The sequence below is a fragment of the Lagopus muta genome, chromosome 19, assembly GCF_023343835.1.
Source record: "Lagopus muta isolate bLagMut1 chromosome 19, bLagMut1 primary, whole genome shotgun sequence".
NCBI lineage: Eukaryota > Metazoa > Chordata > Aves > Galliformes > Phasianidae > Lagopus > Lagopus muta.
The window spans coordinates 10,248,567-10,274,208 of record NC_064451.1 but is presented as its reverse complement, the minus strand read 5'-3'; the positions used below and the strand labels follow the sequence as shown (position 1 = coordinate 10,274,208).

At 37.7% G+C, this 25,642-nt stretch overlaps 1 protein-coding gene across 8 annotated transcripts in view; it reads right to left on the bottom strand.

Moving 5' to 3' along the window:
* Nucleotides 1-25,642, bottom strand: part of RALGPS1 (Ral GEF with PH domain and SH3 binding motif 1) — a 199,974-nt gene that overhangs the window by 87,151 nt on the left and 87,181 nt on the right. For 4 of the 8 annotated variants that reach the window (XM_048966243.1, XM_048966244.1, XM_048966238.1 and 1 more), the window contains exons 1-9: nucleotides 20,973-21,118; nucleotides 18,186-18,349; nucleotides 17,105-17,200; nucleotides 16,713-16,844; nucleotides 7,414-7,509; nucleotides 5,498-5,605; nucleotides 2,948-2,998; nucleotides 950-1,033; nucleotides 424-513 (exon numbers count right to left, since the gene is read on the bottom strand). In XM_048966243.1, coding sequence (XP_048822200.1) covers nucleotides 424-513; nucleotides 950-1,033; nucleotides 2,948-2,998; nucleotides 5,498-5,605; nucleotides 7,414-7,470 — 390 coding nt within the window. In that variant the 5' untranslated portion in view covers nucleotides 7,471-7,509; nucleotides 16,713-16,844; nucleotides 17,105-17,200; nucleotides 18,186-18,349; nucleotides 20,973-21,118. Of the gene's footprint in view, nucleotides 1-423; nucleotides 514-949; nucleotides 1,034-2,947; nucleotides 2,999-3,631; nucleotides 3,743-5,497; nucleotides 5,608-7,413; nucleotides 7,538-15,078; nucleotides 16,200-16,712; nucleotides 16,845-17,104; nucleotides 17,201-18,185; nucleotides 18,350-20,972; nucleotides 21,119-25,642 lie in introns of those variants that run through there. The other 4 variants (XM_048966240.1, XM_048966241.1, XM_048966242.1 and 1 more) reach the window with 4 other exon arrangements.

The following is a 25,642-nucleotide window of genomic DNA, read 5'->3' as shown; positions in this document are numbered from 1 at the left end:
AAACAAAAAAGTCATGCAATGTTATCAATGTATGGAAATCTAAAGACTTCTTTAAAAGTTGCATTTTTTCAAATATATCTCCCAAAACAATAACTTCATCTAATTTGTATGTATGATTCTCATGATGCTCCATGAAGAAAACATGGTAGGAAAATTTAAAAGTTCCTGTCAGTATATCACCAAAAGCCAGTGGACATAAGAAGAAGGCAGAGAGATGAAGCGACACCAAGTTACAGGAAAATATGAAATACAAAATAATTACTTGGTTTATTGTTCTTGAAAGTGAACATTAATGTATCAGTATACTTCTGGAAATTAAATACTTAAGCAGGCCAAAAACGTCAACCAAAGATTTTGATCATATTAATTATGACAGGGTCACAAATAAAATTTCAGATTATAGTACAATAAACATGCACTTACTTTAGCAGTTTTCACAAAATGGCTCAGTATTTCTGCCCTTATTTTTAATGTCTGTGCTGTTAATATTTCTCGTACAACCCAGAAACTGACCTATAAACACATACAACTGAATTTATTTACAGTACAGGACTTTACTGCCTAAGACATCTGTAAACTACCTTGAGGCTCTATGAAGAAAACATGGTAGGATAAAAAGAGCTCTCATCTATGTATTACCCAAAAGCATGACCATTGGACATAATAAGTAGGTAGATAAGTGAAGTGACGCTAAAGGAATTGGTAAGCTACAGAAAAAGAAGGAAAAGAATTGCTAATATTTTACAACACATGGACAAAAATAATTAGGAACCAAGTCTACAGGAACAACAGAAATATGGACAGTGTAACTGAGAACTGTCATTCAAAAATCTTAATCTTCATTTATAAAAATATTCTTACATTTTAATTTATAGAAGTAGATCTATTTCTCTTTGTACTTAAAGACAGGTGGCAAACAGTACTTCATCACATTCACCAAATTATTTACCTGGTTAAACCTCCTAGTGAAGGCAACAATATTTGGAGCAAGGATATGCTTTTCTTTCTTATTCCATCCACAGCTGGCTAGTTCCTAGGAAACAAAAAGCGCTCAAAGTAAGTAATGTTTGAAAATGTTAAGAAGGATAGAAAACTGACACGAGATCTATCATGTACTGCTGAAACCAATCCAAGGCATCACTCATGAAAACTAGCCTAACCAAACACTTCTGTCTTTTCCTGATAGACATACTTGAAATGATTCATATGTACTCCTGCTACCGAGAAAAAACATAATTATTAATATTCATATAAAGGGACACTAAGCAGGTAGTCACAACTGTTGTTTCTGAAATTTAATTCTGCACTTGATTTAACCCACAGTTACCCCATAGAAGATAATCAGGGGACAAAGGAGTAAAAGACATCGTTAATTTCTAATTTTAATTACTTCAAACTGGAAATTACGGCTAAAAATATCAGTAAGCAATATTATTATTGAAGAATTGAAGAATTATGTTGTTGTTTTGGTTTTGGTTTTTTTTTTTGAGAGACAGTAGAATTGTGCAATATGAGATGGTTAACAGCTACTATTTCCGATTGTCATCCTCATTACTACAGTTAGTAAAACTTTCATGAATATATCACAGTTTAGCATGCTCACTCTCTAATTTGTTTTATTAAAATATGACAATCTAAACCATTTAAAGAACACAAAATCTACAACTGTAATAGTAATGTTTACAACTGTTACAAAATAAAAGATGAATAATGAAATCTCTGTAAGTGATATTCAGACCCAAAGAATCCATAATTTGAATGCTGCACAAGTAACAGTCTTTAAAGGTTTGGATTATAGGTGTTTTGGTTTTTTTTTTTTTTTTGTCTTTTTTTTTTTTTCCCTTGCTTTTTTGGTGTTTTAAGACAAAAGAGTTTAGCCAGACTCGACTGAAGTGTGGTAAGCACTTAAAAATAGTACTTCGGTGCTAATAAAGCAAGAGATTGCCAGCATGGCACATAGTTTAATTGCAGTCAAAGAAGCATTTTTAAATGCTCATTTATCACAGAGATTAATTCAAAGTCAACCCAAGTTCAAAATAGAAAGAAAAAAATCAATTGCTGTACAGCAAAATATACCCTGAAATAGCTAAACAGATTGCCGAAATTCTTCTTAGAAGTATAAAGTTAACAGAAGGTCTAAAAAACAATACAAGGAATGATTTTCTCAATAAACTATTATGCATCAGAAGAAACTTGTAGTGATAACTACATATTAGATTTTGCCAGAAAGTGTTAATTTTCCTGTAGTTACTTCTGGCAATTTCAGATATACTTAGAGAGTCTGCCTCTTTTTAACTATGGACTCAAGTTACCACATATCTATCTATACAGTCTTAATACAGATCTGACAAGCATCTATATGTACATACTGTAAGATGAGTTCTGCCTAACACCGGATCTAAATGATTTCTTTTGTTTTTGGAGTCACAAATTTCAGTTTAAATCACAGTTACTCAACTTTCCAAACATGTGCTATTAATTTAGAGGCCTCCACACCAAAAGGCAGAGAGTCAACAAACACTCCATCTCCAAAAACTACTTCGTACGCACTGAGTGACCTGTCCAGATACAGATGGTTACATGCTACTGCACGAGCACCAGAAAAAGCATTTCAAGTTCTAACATATTTCCAATCTCTATCTTTCACCAATTAAGCCTTCAGGTTTAAGCCACAGGTGAAACATGAACTGACAAATTCGAAAAGGAGAGTAGTCCATTTTGACTTTTTCTTTTAAATAAACATCCACATATAGTAGGGCTTGTAAAAAAGCATAGCTGTCTCCTTTGAAGACAGATGACAAATCAAAGTAAACCAGGCTGGATTATTAGGTATTAGATACAGTGCTAGCAGAGTGCAAGAAGTTGAGTGTTTCAAAATGAAAAAGATTTACATAAATGGTTACATTTCCACAGCACCCAAAGATGTAAACAGATAAAAAAAACCTACCTCAGGCTGTATAGCTTTAAATACTGGTATATCCATTAATGTAATTTGGCTCTGCAATAAAGATAGAATTTTAATTTATCCTATATGAAGAGTTAACAATTACATGTTTACATATGCTTGATATGGCTCTTCAAACATACAGTAGTATTTTCTCCACAGACCAGAAATGATCAGCCCAGAATTAGGCCACCCCACAGAGACTGTCATACCACAAGAATGCCACCTGAGTGGAAACAAGTCATTTCGCGCTTTTACATTTAATTGCTGCAACTAGGTGATGGCTTTCAGTACATGTAGCAAGAGCTAAATCTAGGTTTCTCAGAGTCTAAAGGGTTTGTGCACTTACTGACGTAACAGAAATAGCAGGAAAAATTATTTGCCCGTCACACAGAAAGCAGACTATCGCTGTCTTGAAATGCAATAATGCACTGTGATATTAACTAGGTATAACTGGAACATGCTTTAAAGAGCTCACACATTTTAATTACTGATGAGTGCCTCCTGATAAGACATCATAATGCCGTTACGAAGCCAACAATTTTTTTTAAAAGTACTTGCAGACCGCTCAGCATGCTGGCTATCAGAAACTTCTGTTGTTCCCTAATCACACTGCATACATTGAAATCCTGTAAAATATATTTGAACAATAGGTTTGTCAATTGTACTGTAAGTATCTAAACTTACTGTGCTTTTAACTTTGTAATTCCCATGATTCAATATTTAGAAGAGTGTCTCCAATGAATGCTTCTTTGGATCTTTCCCCAGGAAAGCTTCTTTGTCAGCTGCTCTGTTTCTCTAAAACAATGCAATAACTTCCAAACCAACTCTCAGAATGCTCAACTGATTACACCAATTAAGAATGGTAACTTTCCATTTAATTCAGATATTAAAAGTTTCTACTATTAGTATAAATCCTTAGACATGAGCCTAATGAGAAAAAGCTTCCATAAATTGTTATTTATTTTTAACAAAGATGTTGCTACAAATTCCTAGCTGACCACTCTTAGCTGTCACTAAAAGAAAAGATCAGGTAAATCATGAAAAGTTTTTAACCTGGGACAAGAACAACAACTTCTCAGGCTAAGGAAATTTTCATGTTAAAAGAATGCAAGATCATACTGAAATCAACACTAACAACTACAAAGAAACAAACAGCTTTATCAGCAGGCTTCTTGGTCATGGCTGATAACCATAATCATCATAATGTAAAGGGAAAGTTACCATGGCTTTTGATTACTATTAGAACTAGAGAAAGAAAAAAGGATTAGAAATGTTTGGACTTCGGAGCTAAAAGATGTCTTAAATGACATAACATACGTGTGTGTTCTGAAAGTGTACCATTAAATAAAGACCTTCGCCAACAAGCTTCTGTCTCAAACTAACAGCAGTAAAAATTTTGAACATAACAAAAACTGCAGAGTTGTGAATTACATGCAACCTTAAATGAAACGGATAATTTTATAAATACATTTCAGAAATCACTACAAATGCATTTTGCTTGTGTTGAGTACATAGTGTTCTGAGCTATCTTCAGACTTCATATTGTCTCCTCTGATAAGATTAGTCAACTTATTTTTAGTGAACATTATTTTTCTGATTTTACACAAAATTGTAAAACTTTGCCAAAAAGGAGCCAAAATGGCAGGCCATTTCTTTTTCAAGCTGAGTTGATGCAGATTTGCCATCCAAGTATTTTTACATTTCTACCTAACAACAGTTTTCACCTGCATATTCTGGATTAGTGTTTGAAAAAAGATTCAACACAATTTTTTTCCAAACTGACAAACGTACAGGAGTAATGTAGCCATATCATCATAGAATACTAGAATAGCTTGGATCGGAAGGAACCTCAGGCATCATCAAGCTCCATCCCCACTGCCAGGCAGGGTCATCAACCTCCACATGTAATTCTAGACCAGGCTGCCCAGGGCCTCATCCAACCTGGCTTTAACAGCCCCACATCTTTTTTGTGAAGGTGGCATTACAGGTATGATTTTAAGACAAGTGAATGGAACATAGTTTTGATGATCAGAATATTCACAGAAACACTGAACTAGGTTCAATTACTGTCATCCTCAACTTGCTGGGGAGCCAGAAAGGGTAACATGTAAATTACAACAGTAAGAGACAAACCATGAAGACTACATAGACTCACACCAAATCAGCAGCTCTGCTTTCTGTTTAGTACTGAAAACTTAGCATTAATGACTACGAAGTTTCATTACTGTTTTTAAGAAGCAGATTTTTCTGAGAAACTGATGTTTCACTGGAAAATATGAGTATTTGTGGTTTCAATTAAAACAAACAAACAAGCAAACAAAAACCAACACAACTACACATACCTAGCACTATCATTATCAAGTGTACTGTTTTCTGAAACACTGGGAAAAAAAATCAAATAGCTTTAAGTAGAAAGCAAATATACTATGTCAATTCAGCACTGAAATATTAGACTCTGAAACATAGTTCATATAATAGATTTGTTTATTATATGCTGCAAGCCGCAAAAAGTATACATGCATAAATGCAAAAATAAATATTTCTACTTACAGCAAACTCCTCAGGAGTTACTTTTAATACATCAAATACAACAGCATCATAACTCTTATTGGCATAATCTGAACTTCGGCCTTCCAGAGAATCTGAGCTGCTACTACCCTACAAAGAAAAAAGAAAAAAAAAGTACACTTATCTGCAGACTGGTTAAAAAAATAAATCAAGAAATTATTCAAAAAAGCATGGACTTCTAAATAGTTTAAAAGTATGAATCTTTAAATTCATGTGGTTTGTGAATGCTGCCAGTTTATTTCAGAAATCTTCCTTCTGTAAGAACTTAAGCAACATATAATTCTACCTGTATCGATTTTCCAGCTTTTGAAAGCTGTGTCTGAAATACAGACAAAAGTGCTGTCACATAAAGGCAAACTTGGGATATTGAAAATTCATATTCAGAGGAAATGTTTCAATTAAATATGCCAAGCAAAGAGTAGGAATAATAGGCAGATTTGAATCATGCACACAAAGAAGGGAAGGAAAAAAGAAAAAAAGGAAAACTGACACGTTCTGAAATGTAACTGAAGTTCAGACTCCACAAAACATACAGTGAAGCTGACGAACACCCTGTTACGGGATTTTGTGCAAGTCAAAAAATTACTCTGATTCAAAGACAGGACAAGATTGATTTCTGGTAGTACTAACCAGAACATTCTCCTCAGGAAACCCTTAGGGTGCAAACATGGCAGTGGGGGGATGTTTCCTATGTGCTTGTTCTGCCCCTATGCCCCTCTTCATGCACTTGCAGTTGGTCACTTTCAAAAGCAGAATAATGGATTAGAAGAATCTTTGGTTTGACCATGGAGACTACTTACGCTCTGAGCTATCACAGATATTTCTGTCCTGAGAAATGGCTTCTTCGCACCATTTTAAACAGGAATTTAAGTGGAAACCAGAATTGTGTTTACACATCCAGTTTGAAACTATTCCCATCTTGAGAGAAGAAGGCATTTATATCATATTTGAGAAAAAACTGCAGGCCACAGCTGTGTCATGTATTTTTGATTTGTTAAATAGCTTTTGAAGTTCACTACTGAAACAACTGATTCACATCATGAAAATCAGGAGAACCACTTTGACAGGATCAAATTTTGTGCACAGAAGGTGCTACTATGGAAGAAGTTGCTTCACACAGTTTTTAGGTTTCTTAAGGGAACAAGAAGTAGAATTTCTCAAGTAGAGAAGAATGTCATCTAAACATTACCTGATTCAAAAAGCAAATGTAATTGCAATCATACATTTAAAATGTGCTTTACTGGGTAAAAAAAGAAAAATTCAGTGGGATAGCTAATTTCTAAGCAGTCTTCAGTTGGCTGTCTTGGACTAACAAACACAGCCTACCATCTGTACACAGATCAAATAGATCACTTTGTTGCCTGCTTTTCAAAGGATACAGAGGATTAAAATGAACACCATCTTACAGACTACTACTAGACTAGTAAATTTCCCCCAAAAAAGAAAACCAACTAGATGGAATATATCTGACTGGCTCTATCTGGGTGGTCTGCTACATTGTTCTTATCTTGTTAACAAATACTGGCATTTTCAGAAATGTACATTATGCAGTAACTGGTCAAAAATACTATTTAAAACTAATCTAAATCAGTTATTGTCATTATCAACAACAACAACAACAACAGAATAGGCTCAGAACCATGGAGCTTAAATTACCATCTTGTCAAATATTTATCACAGAATCAACGAATCACAGAATCACATGGTTGGAAAGATGCCTCTTGAACACCACCAGGGATTTTACACCATTCGTAAGAAACACAATTGACATGACCTACAGTGTAAAAGGGCTTCTCTGAGTTTTGAAACAAACCAAACCTTTCGTTTTGATAATGGAGATGAAACAATACAATTAAAACAAAAATCAAAACAAAACAAAAAATAACAGTGAACTGTACCTCTGGAGTGGCAGAGGCGACCATCACATTGGCCATGAAGTCATTCCTTTTATACATGCTCGCACCAAGAAGCAACAATTTTCAGCTCCACCAGCACTGGAAATACATGACAAAAACAGAATTCCTGTAAAGCAAATGCATTCATGAAAATAAACACAAGAAATTTCACTGTTCTTTTCCCTGTGAAGACAATTTTAGAAATAATATAATTGTAAAGGCTAGATCCTTTTTTGCCTTTCAGGTACCAGCTCTAAAAGACTGTAAGCAAGTATCATTAGAGCTCTGCCAAGTCTTTATCTCCACTTTCAATTAACTCAGTAAGTGTTTTGTTTGTTTGCTTTAAAAAAATAAAAGGGTTGGCATTTAAGTTGAATTAGATTTTATGTGAAAACTACATTCATTCATCCAGAAACTGCAGGATAACAGAACACGTTCACAGACAAGAAACTGAAACAACTGACTGAAGAAATGGTGTTTTTCCTCACGATTCCCTGCTCATCACTTCTGAGTGCATTAATTACTCTTATAAATGGTAATTGAAATCTGACTGTATCTTTGTAAGACAGAAGTTAAATTAGTTAGATTAGCTGTTCACACAAGTGTGTCTGAAAGGATTTTATGTCAAGTCACAAAGAGTAGATATTTTCCAGAGCAGAGAACCAGCCAACATCACTCTCCGCTGTAGGAAGGGAGAATCTCGGGGATTCTGGATAATCCAGCACGGTCTCAAGGAAAAATTTTCAGATGGTCTTCAAGCAGAGATGCAATTCCAAATTGGCCTGGGACTTCACACACATAATATACCACATTAAGCTTCCTCCAGAATCCAGAGACAGAATGGCCAAAAACACCTCAAGTAAGTGATACAACAAAGACACTACCTCTGTCTAGTTGGTTGAAATACTTCATTCCAGCTATACTGCTGCAGAAACACAAAAAGTCAAATGAAAAATGAAAAAAAAAAAAACAACAACCCAAAAACCAAGCAACAAGAAAACCCACTAATGTATTGCAGCACTGGCTTTACAGATGTTGAGCACAACAGTAATACTCTTACACAAAAGAACCACCAAATCTTTAAGTACAAATACAAGACACTGTATTCCTAAGAATTCAGCCAAGAATCATCTTCCTTATATCATAAAATCTGTAAGAAAAAATAAATAAATAAATTAAAAAATCATAAAATCTTTCCTTGCATGTATTTTAGTAATCACGCTTTAAAGGATAAGTATCACGTGGACAGAGGTAGATGCAAATCATCAGTAATCAAACTCTCTCAACCAGAAGAAACAAGTTCTATACAAACAGGCACAACTGAAACAACAGCTAATTCAGCTACAGGAATCCAAGGATACAAGGATTGTCATAATAACCCCACAAAAATTTTCAAAATAAAATCAATTATACAAATACAACAACTTGTGCTTCCACATACAAAAGCATTCATTTTACTTCCATAAAATTTTGAATAAAACGGGTAAAATTTTAAGGAAATAAAAGAAATCCTGAGCAACTTTATTTTCAAATCTACATTAAAAAAAAAACAACAAAAAAACAAGAAAACAAACAAACAACCATAGAACCTGACTACAGCATTTCTAATTCAAAATAAAAAACACCTTCTCTTTTAGCTTATTTAGGAAAGGTGATATTTTCACTTCACTTAACACCCCACAAAATCTTACAGGACAAACAGCAGCAACCCTTCACATAATCTCACAGACATGTGAAATTAATCAGTATCTCTATTGAAAATGATGCTAGAATCATCTCAAACTGGTCAAGAAACAGTTTCCTTCATCTCACATACAAACAAATTTGTGCTCTGAGCAGTAAGAGATTGCAAATTATTTTTGGGTCTGGAATTGTTCCTGTTAAAAACCCTTAGAGATACTCAAGTGGAAAGCAATTTTTTAATCATGGAATTTCTTTCAAATGTGGCACCTACAGCATGGCCATAAAAACTCTCATCTCTTCTTTCTCCAGATTCTTGAATAGGCTTTCCAGGGTGCAGGGACTAAAAAATGCTATCACTGGGGAAGAGAAAATCCTGCATGTGATCTTGTAAGCTGCCCAAGGTCAGTTTTACTGATAATTTTAATATTCGTTACAGGAGAGACAAAAGTGCTTTAATACCTGAGACCAAAAGCACTGACATTTTTGCCGGTAGCAAACAAAATGGATGAATCAGGATGCAAATACACACACCAAACAGAGGTTGCTGGTTCTCTGTTGCCAACTTAACAAATACATTTAACATAAGCATTTATTCCCCATGTAGTAATCAAGTAAAATTGAAAAGATAAAATCAAAACAAAAACCCCTACAAGAGTAATCCCTAAAGCAAGTATGCCACTATTCTACCCACATTTGTCAAATTTTGTCTCCGTGGCACCAAAGTGGGACTCTATGGAGTTAATTTTACATTTTTAGTGATACGTATTTATTTGACAAGGACCACAAATTCATTATGCAAAAAAAGTTGTGAAGAACTCTGAAGCACAGATATCAGCTCTGTTCAACAAAGTTCCCCTGTCATAAATTCTGAATGCTAGCAGAGCATTCAGGAAAACATCTTAAAAAATATGAGAGTAATAATCTAAACAAGCACTAGTGATCATTCCTCATTAGTTTTCTTGACAGAGGAAAGAATACCAGGATATACAGACATCTGATCAGACCTAGTAGAGCCATTCTGTGCTCTAAACTACAAATGTCTTCGCCAATTTCAAACCTTACTTACTACCTTTTTTAATTCATTATGGTTTTCCTAGTATCTCTGAATCATGAAATAAGTATACCATGCCTTTAAAAAAAAAAAACAAACATACTTTAGTATATTACCAAGAGCTAACAGTTTTTTCCTATGGTCAAATTAGCTGCTTACCTGTTCAGTGAAGACAATTGAAAAACGCTAGGGCCCTGTATGAACACTGATAAACTTGGTTGAAATAACTGGAATTTAACAGATTGGTTTATTAAAAAAATAAAATGGTACCAAACATCAGAACGATTAACTTTCATTGACCAAGGCAAGTGAATGAGTAACACTGAAAGGATGTTGTTTTCAAGATTTATCTCCATCAAGATTTAAAAAAAAAAAAAAAAGTTATTCCACTTTCACCATTTTTTTAGGCAGCTGTCACAACCCAAGGACACCTTTACAATAAGCTGTGCTGAGCTCTACGTTCAGCTTTGGTTTAGGATCACTGCACTCATTTTCCTGTTTCTTCATTCCACAACTATTCCTGCAGATGTTCAACATTAGAATGTTTCTTTACTTCATGAACCATGAACAAAATCATATTCAGATGCTGTAGGCGTAGAGTGCAAATCAAAATATGTTAGTACAGTTAGTGTATTTGAAGAGGAAAGTGGGACGGTATTAAGAAAACAGGATGAAACAAGAATGTGGTTATAATTGCACCCCCGTGCTTGCCTTCAGCCACTGATGTGAAACATATATCACTACTTACACCACATACAACTGCAGCCTAGAGGCTCGAAAGAGGTAAAAGAACCCCACTGTTTTGCATTTTTAATAAATACAAATTGAAAGGGAAGTAACACCAAGGTAATCTAGAACCATGTTTTGCTGCTTCTCCACTTCTAAGTAGTTGTGCAGCTTTGTTTGTCTTGAAATTTCTTTTGCTTACTGTCATTGTCTTAAAAATAAAAATGAATTCTCAAGATTATTCTGAATCTGAACAATTTACAGCTGCTTTGTCATTGTAGTGACAGAGAACACCAACTCAGAAGCACTTTCAAAGGAGAATTTCCTCAATTTTTTTCAAAAAGCAACTACTGAATGCAATAACAGGATACCCTCTAACCTGGAAAAAAGTAATGCGCAAATTTCAGGAGCACTGAGCAACAGCACTGTAAAATCACTTTACTCCTGACTGACAGAATTGCCTCTGAAGAGTTTAGTACTTTCAGACACCAGATCCTATCTTTATTTTTCCAAGTGCCTCCATCCAGTCACATACCAATTCTCAAACTCCACTTCTCATTCCTTCCCACGTGTTTTTTACAAAGTGGAAAGGAAAAGGATCATGTTTCCAATTATAAAGGCAGAAGTAGTCAACTTCTTCCTTTGGAAAAGCGCATCATTTTATACACTATTCTTTCATGACATACAATGTATACATAAACATACCTAAGAGCATCTAGACAGTTGAATTGTCTAGTCACAATGTTTTATATGAACAAGCTCTTGTCCTGAAATAATTCAGCACTGAATATTTTTGGCCATTTTGTACAAGACAAAAACTCTGATGTATTCAAAACAAATAGAAAGAATAACTGCCTACTAACAGTTAAGAAAAAAAAGTAATTAGGCTATACAAGATTTAAAGAGCCTTTACACTTATGTGACTAAAATCCTTTTAAGGAACAATTGTCTTGTGTGAGTATTTCATACCCATTTCACCAAGAAGTTCCTAAAATAAGTTCCACGGTACTTTAGGCAACAGTACCACCTATAGATAAAACAGGTCACGAACAAGCTAGTAGTTTCATGCACATTCTTTTCTGAGGATTCTATTATAGTTAATGGTAAACAATGAAAACCTAGTGGAAATTAAACATAAGAAATCCCATGCTGGTCTGCGAAGCTATGTCCTTAGAAGAAAAACAGTATTCCAAAGTTCAGTACAGGAATTTAAGGCATTCACTGTTATACTTCCAGCACAAATACAAAGAGTGAGCAGGATTAACAAAAAAATTGCATCTCATTAGCCTTGTCAATCTACAACAAATTGAAATAGGAAACAAAACAAACAAAAACATATAAACATTTTTAACGTTCTCTGGATTAACTGTGTGTTAATCCTGTCTCTGAGGAAACTGCAAACTGAAAGGTAAATGAACAGTTTTCAGTAACATGCACTTTCCCTAAGCAAGCAAACTGAAAAGCATCAACTGATGAAAGTTGCCAAAGAATCAAGTCTAACTCATGAAGAGACAGATTTCTCCTACTAAAATTATTTGATTTCTCCTATTTCCACTTCTCTGGTGCATGCGTACTTTCAGTTCTATCATGAAGAAAGAAAGACAAATACTCCAAATGTCAGTAGCTGCTGTAGTGAGTTTTAAGAAACAACCTCAAAATCCAGGTCCCAAACTACTTGGGTTTTATGAATGTACACAATTGATTTAAATTATATCTAACAGTAGGTTAGAAACAATATTCAAAGCTCAGTTTGTTTTTACCACATGCTCTGTAAAACCCTTTTCATTGTCACTGAAAAACTCTCAAGCAGTAATTTCTAGTTAAACATAGCATTATGCTTAAATTCCCTAACAAAACTAGTTAACATCTAGCCTGCCACACTAACCAGCATTAACATACTGTGAAGCAGTAAACACTATATTAGAGCAAGGACTAGTAGTTGCAGTATTTGCCACAAAAGCAGAACAGCCTTTGCAGTTTCCAAGTGCTCTATAAATAATAAGATGGTTTTGTGTTGAAATGTTAGAAGACAGCAGGAGTATCTCACATGTTCTGCTCCCATAGGAAACAAGAAGTTGCATTTCTTAAATTAAGAAAACAACTCCAAGCTACTCCCACACCCCGTACCCCCTCTTCCCACCCCCCTGCGAAAAAAGAAAACAGCATCCTTTGTGACAACTTACAATGTCTAATTCTGTGTCAATCATAAAACAGACTTATCCTCTCCAAAACTGATTTGTTTTAGAACACTTCAGCGCTTGCAATGTTCCGTTAGGCAGCAGTGATTCTTAACTTACTAAAAGGCCTATTTTCAAAATTTTTTTTTTTTTTTTTGTTTTAGTGTACAATCACAACTCAGAAAGTCTACTAAAGACAAATGCATATTCTTAAGAATTTAAAATGGAAATGAGTACTTTTAGGTTCTTCTCTTATACACAATTACTCAGAAAATCTATTTTTTAGAGTTCTTTGGAAAAATGGAGAAAAGGTGTCATAACTTGATCGATGCGAAATCAGTAAAAGGACAATGCTAGGCAGCGCTTAACCATGCTTTGTCCCAGTTAATGTACCCAGGACTGGACAACACTTTAATTGCTCACATTTTCCAACATTCAAAACTAACATCATAAGAGTTAATATTGCAGTATTGTTTTGACTGAAAGCGCAATCATTTTGAAAGAGATTTGTAAAGCGTAGAAACTACTGACTTAATCAGGCAAAGCAGTAGTGGTAATCTATACTCCAGTAATCAAGACATCCACAAAGAAATGGATAAATATTCCCTAGTTAGCATTAAGAGTTATTTACCACAACTGTTGTCATGTTTGTTCACTGCTTCACCAGCAGAAAGTTAATTCAGAAATCCTACTGCCTCTCAGAGACTCTGTAGCATCCATAACTTTAACACCCATCTTTTCACAGAATCAGAGGCTGAAACTGTTCGATCCATCTGCTCAAGAAAGTTCAGATGAGTTTTGATTGCCACCATCCTGCAGTATTTCTGGGCAATCTCTTCCAGTGCTTGACTGTTCTCAAAGTAAATTTCATGCTTAGATGAAATTTCCTGGTTTTGTTCTGTGGTCATTGCCTCTCTTTTCCATTCACTGAGTAGCACTGAAAAGTTTGCCTCTATCCTCTTCGCATCTTCTCATCAGGTGCCTCTATTCATTGGTAGCATTTCCCATGAGCCTGCTCTCTTCCACAATAGGCAGCTTTCAGTCTCTCATTACATGAATGATGTTTCAGTACCCTTAACCATCCTCGTGGCCCCTTGTTGGACTCATTCCAGTATGTCCATAACTTTCTTGAACTAGGAAGCCCAGTACTGAACTCAGCACTCCAGATATTATATAACCAGGTGCTGAATAGAAAAGATGGATCATATCCTACAGTCTGCTGGCCTTGTTCTTCTTAGTGCAGCCCAGCACTTTCACAGTAACAGAGCAGTCAACAAAAAACTGTAATGATCAGAAAAGAAAAAAAAAAAAACCACCAACAACAAACAGATGAAACAAATTCCCTTTTCTATCCCACCCATTTTTTCTAGTGAACTAATGATGAATGCTTATAACTTTGGTAAAACAACTTCTGCTACTGAAGAGCCTTCAACACTGACAAAGTAACAAGTGTGCTTGTGTGAAAGCACAGTACAACAACAAACAAAACCCATAACCATCAGGGAATAGCTAACTGTACAAATCAATAAACTGACTGACAGAAAGACTACATGGAAATCACAGAATTCATGAGGATTACAGTGTGGCACAAGCACTTCCAACTCCTGAAAAATACCACAACTTCATTTCTCAAGAAAAACAGGGAGAAGGAAATTGAGGGAAATGAAGCAAATGCTTTGATGATTCTTCACTCAACGGAAAAGACAATGATCGCTGTATGGAATTAACCAGAATTTTAGATTTGAATTCTTTAGGGTGATAACTAGAAACTGCTGAGCAATTAACTTTTGACTGCTCAGTGATGTCTGTTGTGAATATATGGACAAAAGTGACTACAGTTTAATTAGAGAAACTTTCACTCTCTCAGTGGGGGAAAGAAGCAAGAAGTGAACAGAATCAGCAAACTCACTGCACAAGAAATAAATTAGATGCCTGTATAATCAAAGAATAGTAGGATATTATAATCACAAAATAAACAAGAGTTAGGCAAAGTAGACTATGATAACAAAAGAGAATAAATGGAAGGCTTACCCCTATCCTGGGCTCACCCACAAAACACCAGCAGAGAAGATCTCCAGACGAGATCCTTCCCCTCTGGCAGCCAGCTCTTCAATAGGTCTAGGAGGGGTGCAGCCAGGCTCCACCCCTTCTGGCAGCACAGGTGAATTGCCTTCACTGTGCTCCTCTGGCTGACTCATGGCTCACCTCAGGTGATCAATCAGAGGTTCAGGCCGTGACTCAGCAGTTCCCATACAGATGCCTTAGAGACAATTTATTTTTATACCAATGTAAATCTAGAGAAGACTTCTGTGCCTCAGTCAAAACTGAGGGATAGAGATGTTCATTATTTTGGGACCATTCAAGTATTTAAAAAAAAGACCTTAGACAGTGTAAATGTCTACTTATTTCAGCTAATGCGATCCAGAAGGCAACCGTAACTATGATGTTCCTGAAACAAAGAACTCAAGAAAAGACATACACACAGGAGGAATTCAGAGATTACTACTGGTCACAGTGCATAGGGTCACAGTGAGTGTGGGTTCTGCTTCCAACAAGGTGTAACAGACAAAATCTGTACCAAAAAAAGCTGACAGATTCACTGAGGGTGATATTTCAATCAGCCAAGACAATGCTCAAGAACATTACTCACTCCAGTTGTCTTAGGCTTCCTCTAGACATAGATGCTAACACCAGCAGAGAAAGCTACCTTATGCCTCTCAAATGACTGGCTTAAAACTGATGAGTCTGGAAGCAATACTCATTCCCACAGATGACTGTGTGAAGGCAACTTGACTGTAATACATACATCAGACCAAGCAGGCCATCAAATCAGAATCTCCAGTTCAGCCTCCTATCGACACTCAATAAGGAATGACTGTGAATTGCTGGTCCCACTTTCCCAGAACAGTGAAAGAACACTACACTCCTACATATATTCCGGCTACTTCCAGAAATGCAGCTGGTGCATTACTAGGTGGAATTAAATTGCTTTATCTTAATACAAACAACATGCAGTTGATATTCTGCAGGAGTCACCCTTACAAACGCAGCTCACAGAGGTTGTCTATTGACATCTGAAAAAAATAAACATTTATAACATAGAATAACTGTTTGTTGTGGTTAACTGATAATTACTTGAGTTTAAAAAAAAAAAAGACCAGTCTTAGCAAACGGTAAGCAAATGAAAATTATCAGATAGAAAGAGGGGAGGGAAAAAAAAAAAAAAAAAAAAGAGAATAAGCACTGCTGTGTAACACTGAAGGTAAAAAAAAGTGGAAAAATATTTAACAGCTTAACAATGCTTGCTACAAAAATAATACACATCCTCAACAAAGAATGAATAATAAATGTCAGTCCTGAGAATCTGATACCATAATGATCCACATCAAAATAAAGCTGCAGTTTCTTCTGTGGGAAAAGTAAGTCTTCTCACAAAAGCCAGTCCTACTCAAACAAGTCTGCTGACTTACAACAAGTTATATGTTTGAGAGAGCTACAAATTCATGTAAATCTCAAAAAAGCAGTCACAGAAAAATAAACATCTGCAATATTACTGTAATAATTACCGTTACAATTCTAAGTTCCTTCAGCACAAGAGCACTGAAAGATAATTCAAACAAATAAAAACAGTAAAATACACACTCCAATCACAGATGAATACTTACAGAATAAAGTAGTTCTGCACTCATTCAACCCATTTTGCCACACATCTTCAGTAGGCCATTGTTCAGACTCGACACCTCTGACCATAGAGTAGTTTTTATCTTGTTTACAAGCATGACATTCCTGCGAATTACCTGAAAACAGAATTATGGCAAATATTTATTATATAACTCACTTCTTTTCAAAATGTACATTTCCATTCTGAAACGTGTTCAAGGTATTTTCATTGGATTTTACAGGAAACATCCTCCCAGCTTCAAATTGCTTTGGTGGCTAATTCCACAGTCTAGTTTGACTAATGCGCGACAAATTCTGAAACTCAAAAATGAAGGTGACATCACTGATGAGAAGCAACATTAAGAATTTCATAACTAATTATTCTCCAAATAAATACCTGCATCTCTTGCTCACACAGTCAGTAAAATTCCCAGTCAGATATGGCTGTGGTTATCGGTAAACACCATCTCGTTTTGGTTTCTTCAAGACTTAACTAAACATAGCAGAATGGACAAAGAACAAAATACAATCAATCATTCTTATTTTTTATATTGGCAAATTAAGAACAGCCCTTTTAGCAAACAAGACCAGCAGCAAACCTGATAAAAAACTGTTCCAGTAACTCGCCTTGATGACACTGAACACATGCAGTTCGTACCAGCATCACAGAAAACAATCCTTTGCTTGAAAGTACTTTTCTTATCACTCACACAGAACTTATCTGAGCTTCTAATAAACAAGAGCAAGAACTCTGTGCCTAAGCTAAATACCCTGAATCACAGAAGAATCGAAGTGCCAAGTTACAAATGAGTCAGTATCCACTGAAGTATTTCAACCAAAAAGAAACGGAACGCACACTCTCATTCCATCTCAACTTTGCCAACCAAGTTAGACCCCTGGCAGTTTTGTTTACTTGCTTTTTGGGGACACAGTCTATTCAATTTGTTTCTTTCACTCTGAATGTCTCCAAATACTAACTTTCCAAATAAAATTTTGATACATCTGAAAAAACTGTTTTTGCAAACACCGTGCTCTCCACAAATGCTAGCATGATAGAACACTTCAGTTGGGCAGAAATAATTGTTTCTCCACCTTCACACTGTTAATAGTCAAAAGTCATTTGCTATTGAAGGTACAGACACCAGTTAGGCAGACAGAGTTTATCGCGAACAGATATACGTGACACACAGGTCAGCAAACAAATGCAGGGAAGAAAATAATTTATTGTTGAAAATTATCATCGATATTCAGAATACTAAAGGAGACCCCCATGTAATCTTTTCATCATGACACCAATATTTGTTCACAATAAAGCACATTTCACACAAAAAAAACCAACAAAAATCATTTAAAAAAATAATCCAGGTATTTATTAGACTTGATGAAAAGCTTGTTGACAAAAGAAACATTCAGCACTACACACATGAAAGAGTGACAAAAAGCAACCACCACCACCAAAACTATAAAAATTAACTCACCTCAAATCATGCCATAAACAACTGTAGAATATATCAAAATCCTTACATTTTGTACCATCTGCTAAAGGAACTAGGAAAGCTTCCACAAAGTTTCCATCTTCTCAATTTCTTTGGTTTAACATGTTCCTTCAGAAAGTATCTAAATATTTATTTTGGAGAAATTTCTGCAAGATAGAAAAAAGCTCACTTATCCAAACATGAGAAAAATACAGATTTTTAGTACTTAAAGGAGTTTATTTTCTCAGTTAAATATACTTATTCTCACTTAAGAGATGGGATACTGAATTTCTGACTGCCTATTGAATAAAAAGATGTTAGTCATAAAAGAAAATAATTGGAAACAGCATATTTGAACTGTGCTGTCTTTGTTGCTTTGATGAAGGATCAACTATGCTTTGCTAAGCGCAAGAATGAAGTCTACATTCACATATCAGTTGCAGGGTTTTCTAATTCAACATTTAAACATCTGGAAACATGAGTCAGCGTACAAAACACCTAAACCTGTTACTCATTTTCCACCACTTGAAGATGACATTTTATAAGATAAGCCTAAAGATAATACAGTAATGTTAAACTAAACCTTAGTTTACTGAAATAAAAGAACATTCTGAAAAGCCATTCTCACTTGGATAGAAGAGCACATCTAGTGTATCGCTCAGAAAACTGAATATTTATGATGAATAAACATGACCTAAAGACCAAATTAAAATTAGGCCTTCAGTGATGACAGAAAATAAGACAGTTCAGATGCAAGAGGACAAGATGAGAGAACTAGGTTTGTTAGACATAATAATAGTGGAATTAAGTGCACCATCAGCAAGTTTGCTGACAGCAGAAAAGCAAGTGGTGCAGCTGATAGAAGAGAAGGAACAGATGCCATCCAGGCCCCGGGACATAGGCAAGGTTCGCAGTAGGCCCATGTGAACTCAGACAACCCCTGCTTAAACAAGAGATAAAATCTGTTGAATGAGAGTTTTACACAGACAAATGTTGTTGAAAACTGAAGTTTTAATTGAAAGAAAAGCGAAATACGTTTTGTAGTCGTTGAAAAAGAAGAGCTTTAGCTCCAGTGCTCTGCCCTCTTGTTTGCCTTTGGCATTGGACACTTCAGAAAACAATGACAGAACAAAAAATATAACCGACATGGTCACTAATGGACTTTAAAAAAAAAAAAAGCTTTCTAAAAACTTCAGAAATATATTTTTTAAAATAAGTTTCTTAGACTATTAGATTGACAAAAGCTGTGCTTCCTACGCAAGCTTGTTTTAAACTTGTTTATATTCGTATGCATGACAACTGAAACTCTCTTCCACTTTCTAAAGCTCTCCTCCATTAATGCTTTTAAATACACTTTTGTAGACACATACAACATTGATTACAAAGAGCACTGAGGACCTAGAAACAAAGTTTATACGGACAGAAGCAAAGTACATACAGAAGACTATCTAGGTGAGTAGTAGATTGTCCCCCTTCATTTTTTCTGTTTCTTTACCTTGGTTTAGTGAACAATTTCATAAAAATACAGTTTTCTAATATTTCTCTTCTAAACTGATGCTATCACGCAGGATAGAAAACAAAGAAAACTGACAAAGAAGTACAAATTATACAATAAATCATTATGAGGAGTAACATGAGAATCCCAACAGAAAAACAAATCTGAATTTAAAGGCACCTGTTAGGTACAGATTGCTACAACCAACTCTAGAAGTCCTTAAAGGAGGGAATATCTTTCCAGATGCCAACACAGACAAATCCAGATTTAATGCTTTCTCAAAAAAAAGATGAGAGAGTAACTAGGCTCTATTTTCACATACACAGAACTACCGACGGGGATATGCTGCAGTTCTGTAGGCAAGCATCTCAGCAGCTCTTCCTCCACCAGATGCCAACGCCTCAACACCCTGCAGCCTGTTGCGGCATGGCTCAAGTTTGAACAAAAAATAACTTTAAGTGATCTGACAACAAACAGATCTCAGGCAACCAAGGCTCCTTAGAAGTACTTGAACAACATAACCCATACTACGTGAAAACAGTTTTTCAAATTTAGCCCCGAAACTCAGCGGAGGGCGTAATCAAATCCAAAAGGTTTACGTCTGCACTTTGCATTACCCAGCTAACAGATACTGAGTCCCGAAAAGCACAGCACCTCCCGAACCCCCGGTCCCAAAGCAACAACCTCATTGCATCACACCTTTCACGCCCTGGAAACCCAACCGGTCAGTAAACCGTCTGCGCAGCGGCCGCTCCCGAAGTAGATACGGCTCGCAACAGGCCGGCTGCGCCCGGTGCTTGGAAGGGAAGGGCCGAAAAGGGGCGGCAACGTAAAGCGGCAATGACGGGACGCGCCATGGAGGTGCGCGGCCCGGCGCCGAGGTGCTGCTCCGGCGGGAACGCAGAGGACAGCGGCGGCTCCTCCGAACCCGAGCGCGACTCCAGTGGAGCCCGGGGACGCTCCTAGAGGAGAGGTCCCCCGGCGACGGAGGCGGGCAGCTCCGGGACCCCGCGTCTCACACCTGCTCGGGGACCGCGCCGCGCCCCTACGGAACGCCGGATAGCCGCGCGCTTCCCCCCGGCGCTCGGGCTCCGGCCGGGCCCGCGGCCGCAGAGCTCCGCTCGCTACACGCGCCCTAGGCGGGGACGGGAACGACGGCGGCAGGGACGGGCCCAAAGGTGCGCTCCGACGGAGGGGGCGCAGCCTGGCCGCGCAACACCCGTCCCATACAGGACGCGGGGCCCGGCCGCGCAACACCCGTCCCGTACAGGACGCGGGGCCCGGCCGCGTCTCACCTGTCCCAGAGCCCGCGGCCCCGGGCGACGCCCGCGAACCTTCTCGATATCGGCGGCCCGGCAGCAGGAGAGAGCCGCAGCCCGCCCGCTTACAGCCACTGACAACGAGGCCCGCGCCGGCGAGGGGGGATCCAAGGGAGGAGACGGGGCGCGCCGGACTGACGGGCGCGCCAACCAACCGCCGCTCCTCACGGCAGCGCTCACCAACCCGTGTGCCGTGGGGCGGGGCCGCGCCAGCGAGCGATCGAGTGCGCAGGAGCCGCCGCTGCCCGCAGGTGCGCGGTGCTGCGCTGTCCGTAGGAGCGCGCGGCTGCTGCGCGGTGCTCGGCCCGGTTTGTTCTGGCTGACGAGAGCGGCGTCGGGTTGGGCGGATCCCTGGGACGAGTCGAGTCTCAGGGCTTCGGCGAGGGGGAGTCCGGGCTACTCGGTCGGACAGGCCTTGTGTACCGCTGCTGGGGTTCCTGGGAAGGCCCGCCCCGCCGAGCAGCCGAAGGACGCCTGGAAGCGGAGCCTCTGCCTCGAAGAGAGCCGCTCTTCTCCTGTCGTCCGCTGCACTGCGGCCTTTAGAAGCCACAAGTCAAACTTTGTTTTCATGTTTAAGAAATGGCTCTGGAGACATCTGATAAAATACAGTGGATAATACTTCTTCTAAGGGAGCCAACTAGGGCTTATTATGCTTATTGGAATATTGTCATATTTGAAGGAGAACCTGCAGTGCTGAATGCTTCCTTTAAAAATGGTACAGAAACCTTCAGTCATTCAGGCTATAAGTCAGAAAAATAAAAATGCATCTTTCTCTAATTCAGTTTCTCCAAAAGCAGTATCCAGCAGGTGATCAATCTGCAGACATCACTGTAAGGAAAGCACCTGCTTTTTTGATTGGTAGCTACATACCCACGTATGAGCTCTCAACTGACTGAATGTGGTAGAGATTTGGTGCTCCAAATGGATGCGGCTAAGTCCGTAGGGGGCTGATGGGATCCATCCCAGGGTACTGGAAGAGCTGGCTGTTATCACTGAGGGACTGGTTTCAATTATTTTGCAATGGCCTCAGGAATCTGGAAGGGTCCCAGTTGACTGGAAGATGGCAAATGTCCCAGTTTCCATGAAGGGCGAGAAAGAAGATCCTGGTAGTCACATGTCTTTTGTAATAAGGTTATCCATCTTGATAGAAGATGGGATAGGAAGGCCAGTAGATGTGGTGGTTTTGTTTTGTTTTGGTTTGGTTTGGTTTGGTTTTTTTGTTTTTGTTTTTTTTTTTTAATTTTAACAAAGCAATCAATATTGTTTCTCACATTGTCCTTCTGGACAAAATGTCCAGCACAGGTAGACAAGTACACAGTATGATGGGTGAGCAATTAATAATTAATTGACTGATAGGTTGAGTTCAAAGGGATTTAGTAGGTGGGATCTCATCAGGCTGGCAGATAGATACTTATTGTGGAGTTCTGCTAGGCTCTGTTTTAGGGCCACTTCTTTTTACATTTTTATAAATAATTTGGACGCAAGTGAATGCACAGTAAATAAACTTGCAGTGCTCTGGAACCCACAGGGCCCCCATCCCCTGGGGAGATCCAGACACAGTACTGTCACTGGGTGAGAACATGTACTGTCCCACTGTGCTCTGCATGGTGTGGCCTCACCTTGAGCATTGAGTGCAAGAGTGGGTGCCACAATCTGAGAAGGACATAAAACTATTAGCAAGTGTCCAAAGGAGGGCTATGGAGATATGGCAGGGTCTGACATCAAGCTGAGGTCTTTGGGTTTGCTCTGCCTCATGGTGGCCTACAGCTCCTCACTGATAGCTCTGCTCTCTGGTGACAGCAACAGGGCCTGAGGAACAGCATTGAGCTGTGTCAGAGAGGGTCATGCTGGGGGCTAGAAAAGGTTCTGCAATACAAGGCAGTGGGCATGGCACAGGCTCCCCATGGCAGTGAGCGCAGCCCAGAGCTGCCAGAGCTCAGTTGCATTTGGACACTGCTGTCAACCATAGGATTTGGGTTTAAGGTGGTGCTGCGTGGAAGCAGCAGTTGGGCTCATTGATTCTTATGGGTCCTTTCCAACTCGGGATATTCTGTTCTGCTCTCTGTACATACAGAATTGCTGTCTAGTGCATCAGACAAGTTTTGTATAGAGCATGAGAGAACACAAACTAAATGAGATTACTTAGGTGGAAGTTTTGAGAGACTGCATTATGTCTCCAACAATTGTTTATCATAGGGTGAACAACTAATGTACAACTATTAAATCCAGAGCAGTTTGAAGATCTTCAGACATCCCGGTTAAATACGAATGAACTTTCTTTCCAAAGTAAATCAAACTAAATTAAAACAAATTATGAAGCTAAATTAAAACAACCAAATCCAAACCACAGATTTAGGATCTGCCTGGGAATGCTGATGCTTGCAACTCCAAAATACAGATCAAAGCCAAATGCACAAAGGGATTTCCCTATACCTTTTTTTTTTTTTTTTTTTTTTTTTTTCTTAAGAGCTGCTGAAGAATTAAAAGTTATTTCATATGCACCTCCAGTCATTCCTAGGGTTCTTTAGGAGGCTATTCTTTACTCCTAGCTACTCATAGTTTCCTCTAAAACTTTTGGCATCAGCTCCTGATATCTGTCCTATCTCATTATACCAGGACATTAAGGACAGCTTTTCCCAAACATATAGAATCACAGAATGGTCCAACCCCTGCTCAAACATGGGCCACTAAGAGAAGGTTGCCCACAACCATGTCCAGATGGGTTTCAAACATCTCCAAGACAGGAGACTCCACAGCCTCTCTGGGCAACCTATTCCAGTGCTCCATCACCTGATAGAAAAAGAAAAACACCACCAACAAAACCCTGCAAGGTAGTTCTTATCCTAATTATAGCATTCTAGGTCAGCGTTTTCAAAGTGATTCTTGAAGAACTGTAAAGAAATAATATCCATCGCCTGAACAACCTTGGGCATTGCAACACTCTCTGAAATCCTGAATAGAAATATTACCTTGCTAAGGATGGAATTACTCAGCAGCTGCCTACATAGAGGACATATATCATAAGCAAAGGCTGAAAATTTTTTTAGTTCCCACTTCAAGTTGCCACGATGTATTGCTCCTTAAATTGTCCTTCTGTAATAGCACATATTTTAAACAATTAGCCAGCATCATCTGGTGGGGGAGGGAGAAATAAAAAAAAAAAAAAACACCAAACAAACTGAGATAAGATTGAGGGCTGTGCTGTACTGAGTTGTTTTTTTGTGTTTTTTTGGTGTTTTTTTTTTTTTTTTTTGTTTTGTTTTTTTTGGTTTTGTTTTTTGAAAGATTGGTCAATTGCTTGGAAGAATATTACTATAAAAACATCACTGCAATGTGTCATTAGTCACATAACTTCCCAAAGTTTTCATAAAAAGTTACTGTCTACATTTCAATACATTGAATATTTGATTTAAATTTTTCCTAAATCTGTGCACAACACAATTGGACTGTGCTGCTTCATGAATGTAACAAAATGTACAGTCCATGGGATCAGGCTGCATTTTCCATGCATGATTATTGCAATAAATTATGTGAACTGTCATGGTCATTGGCTATTTTAGCTCCCCCTCAGGCTGTTTTTAGGAAGTTTGCATGACAGAAGTTTAAATAGTATGTCTGCATGTACATGAAGGTCATCACTTTTTTTTAAATGTAAGAATGTAACTTTTTTTGTAACCTAAATCAAATTCTCTCCTTCACCTTCTTAATTTAACGAGTATGATGAGTATTCCATCTCAGAGTCTGTTTTTCATATTACTGAATTCAGATGTGCCAGCTGAGAAAAGTTGAAGTATTTCAGAATATTATAAATACCAAACTCTAAAAATGCATCAAATAAACACTTGCACTGGGCAGTCAAGTATGAATTGACTGAAATTAGCACTAATTAATTTCAGAGTTAACATTCCATTTAGGGTAACAGAAATTTGCATCCCTTAAAAGGTTTTGAGAAAATATCTGTGAATATTTTTACTGTTGCTACCTACTGTTACCCAACTCTGCTGTTTATCCTACCCTCACTTCAGCTGCACATGGAAATGGTCACATCTTTCCTTCTGCTGATTAAGTTACACAAATGATAACTTCCAGCAAGAGATGTACAGCAGTGCCAGTCAACATCCTGTAACTCTGTATTACAAGCACATCTGTACATAAAATCTAAAGTAAATGATGGTGGGTACCCACAAAAATAAACACATAACTAATGATAAGTATGTCCAGTATTTATTCTACTGAAATTTCCATTTTTCAGGAAAAAAAAGAATCAAACGTAGTTCTGATAATCAGTTCAGGCAGGCTGCATTATTTGGATCAAGTGCTGTTTGCTACTGAAATGAGGAAATGTTAAGTAGTTTCAGTAGCCTTTTTGCTGTGTTTGTCTGTCAGCATTAATTGAAATTGTTTTAGAAAATACTTTTTTCAGTCTATACAAAATTAGTGCAATTGAAATAAGTCACTTCGCCCTATACAATACAATTATTTTACCAGATATTTCAGCTGAAATAGTCTATTCTCCAAGTTATTAGGAGCAAATTTTAAACAAGCAAGTTGAAGTTTAACCATACATACTGTACTATGGTACTGTAATTATTGCCATGGATTGCAGCTTCAAACAAATCTCAACTATTCAAGGTCAGTGGTGTATC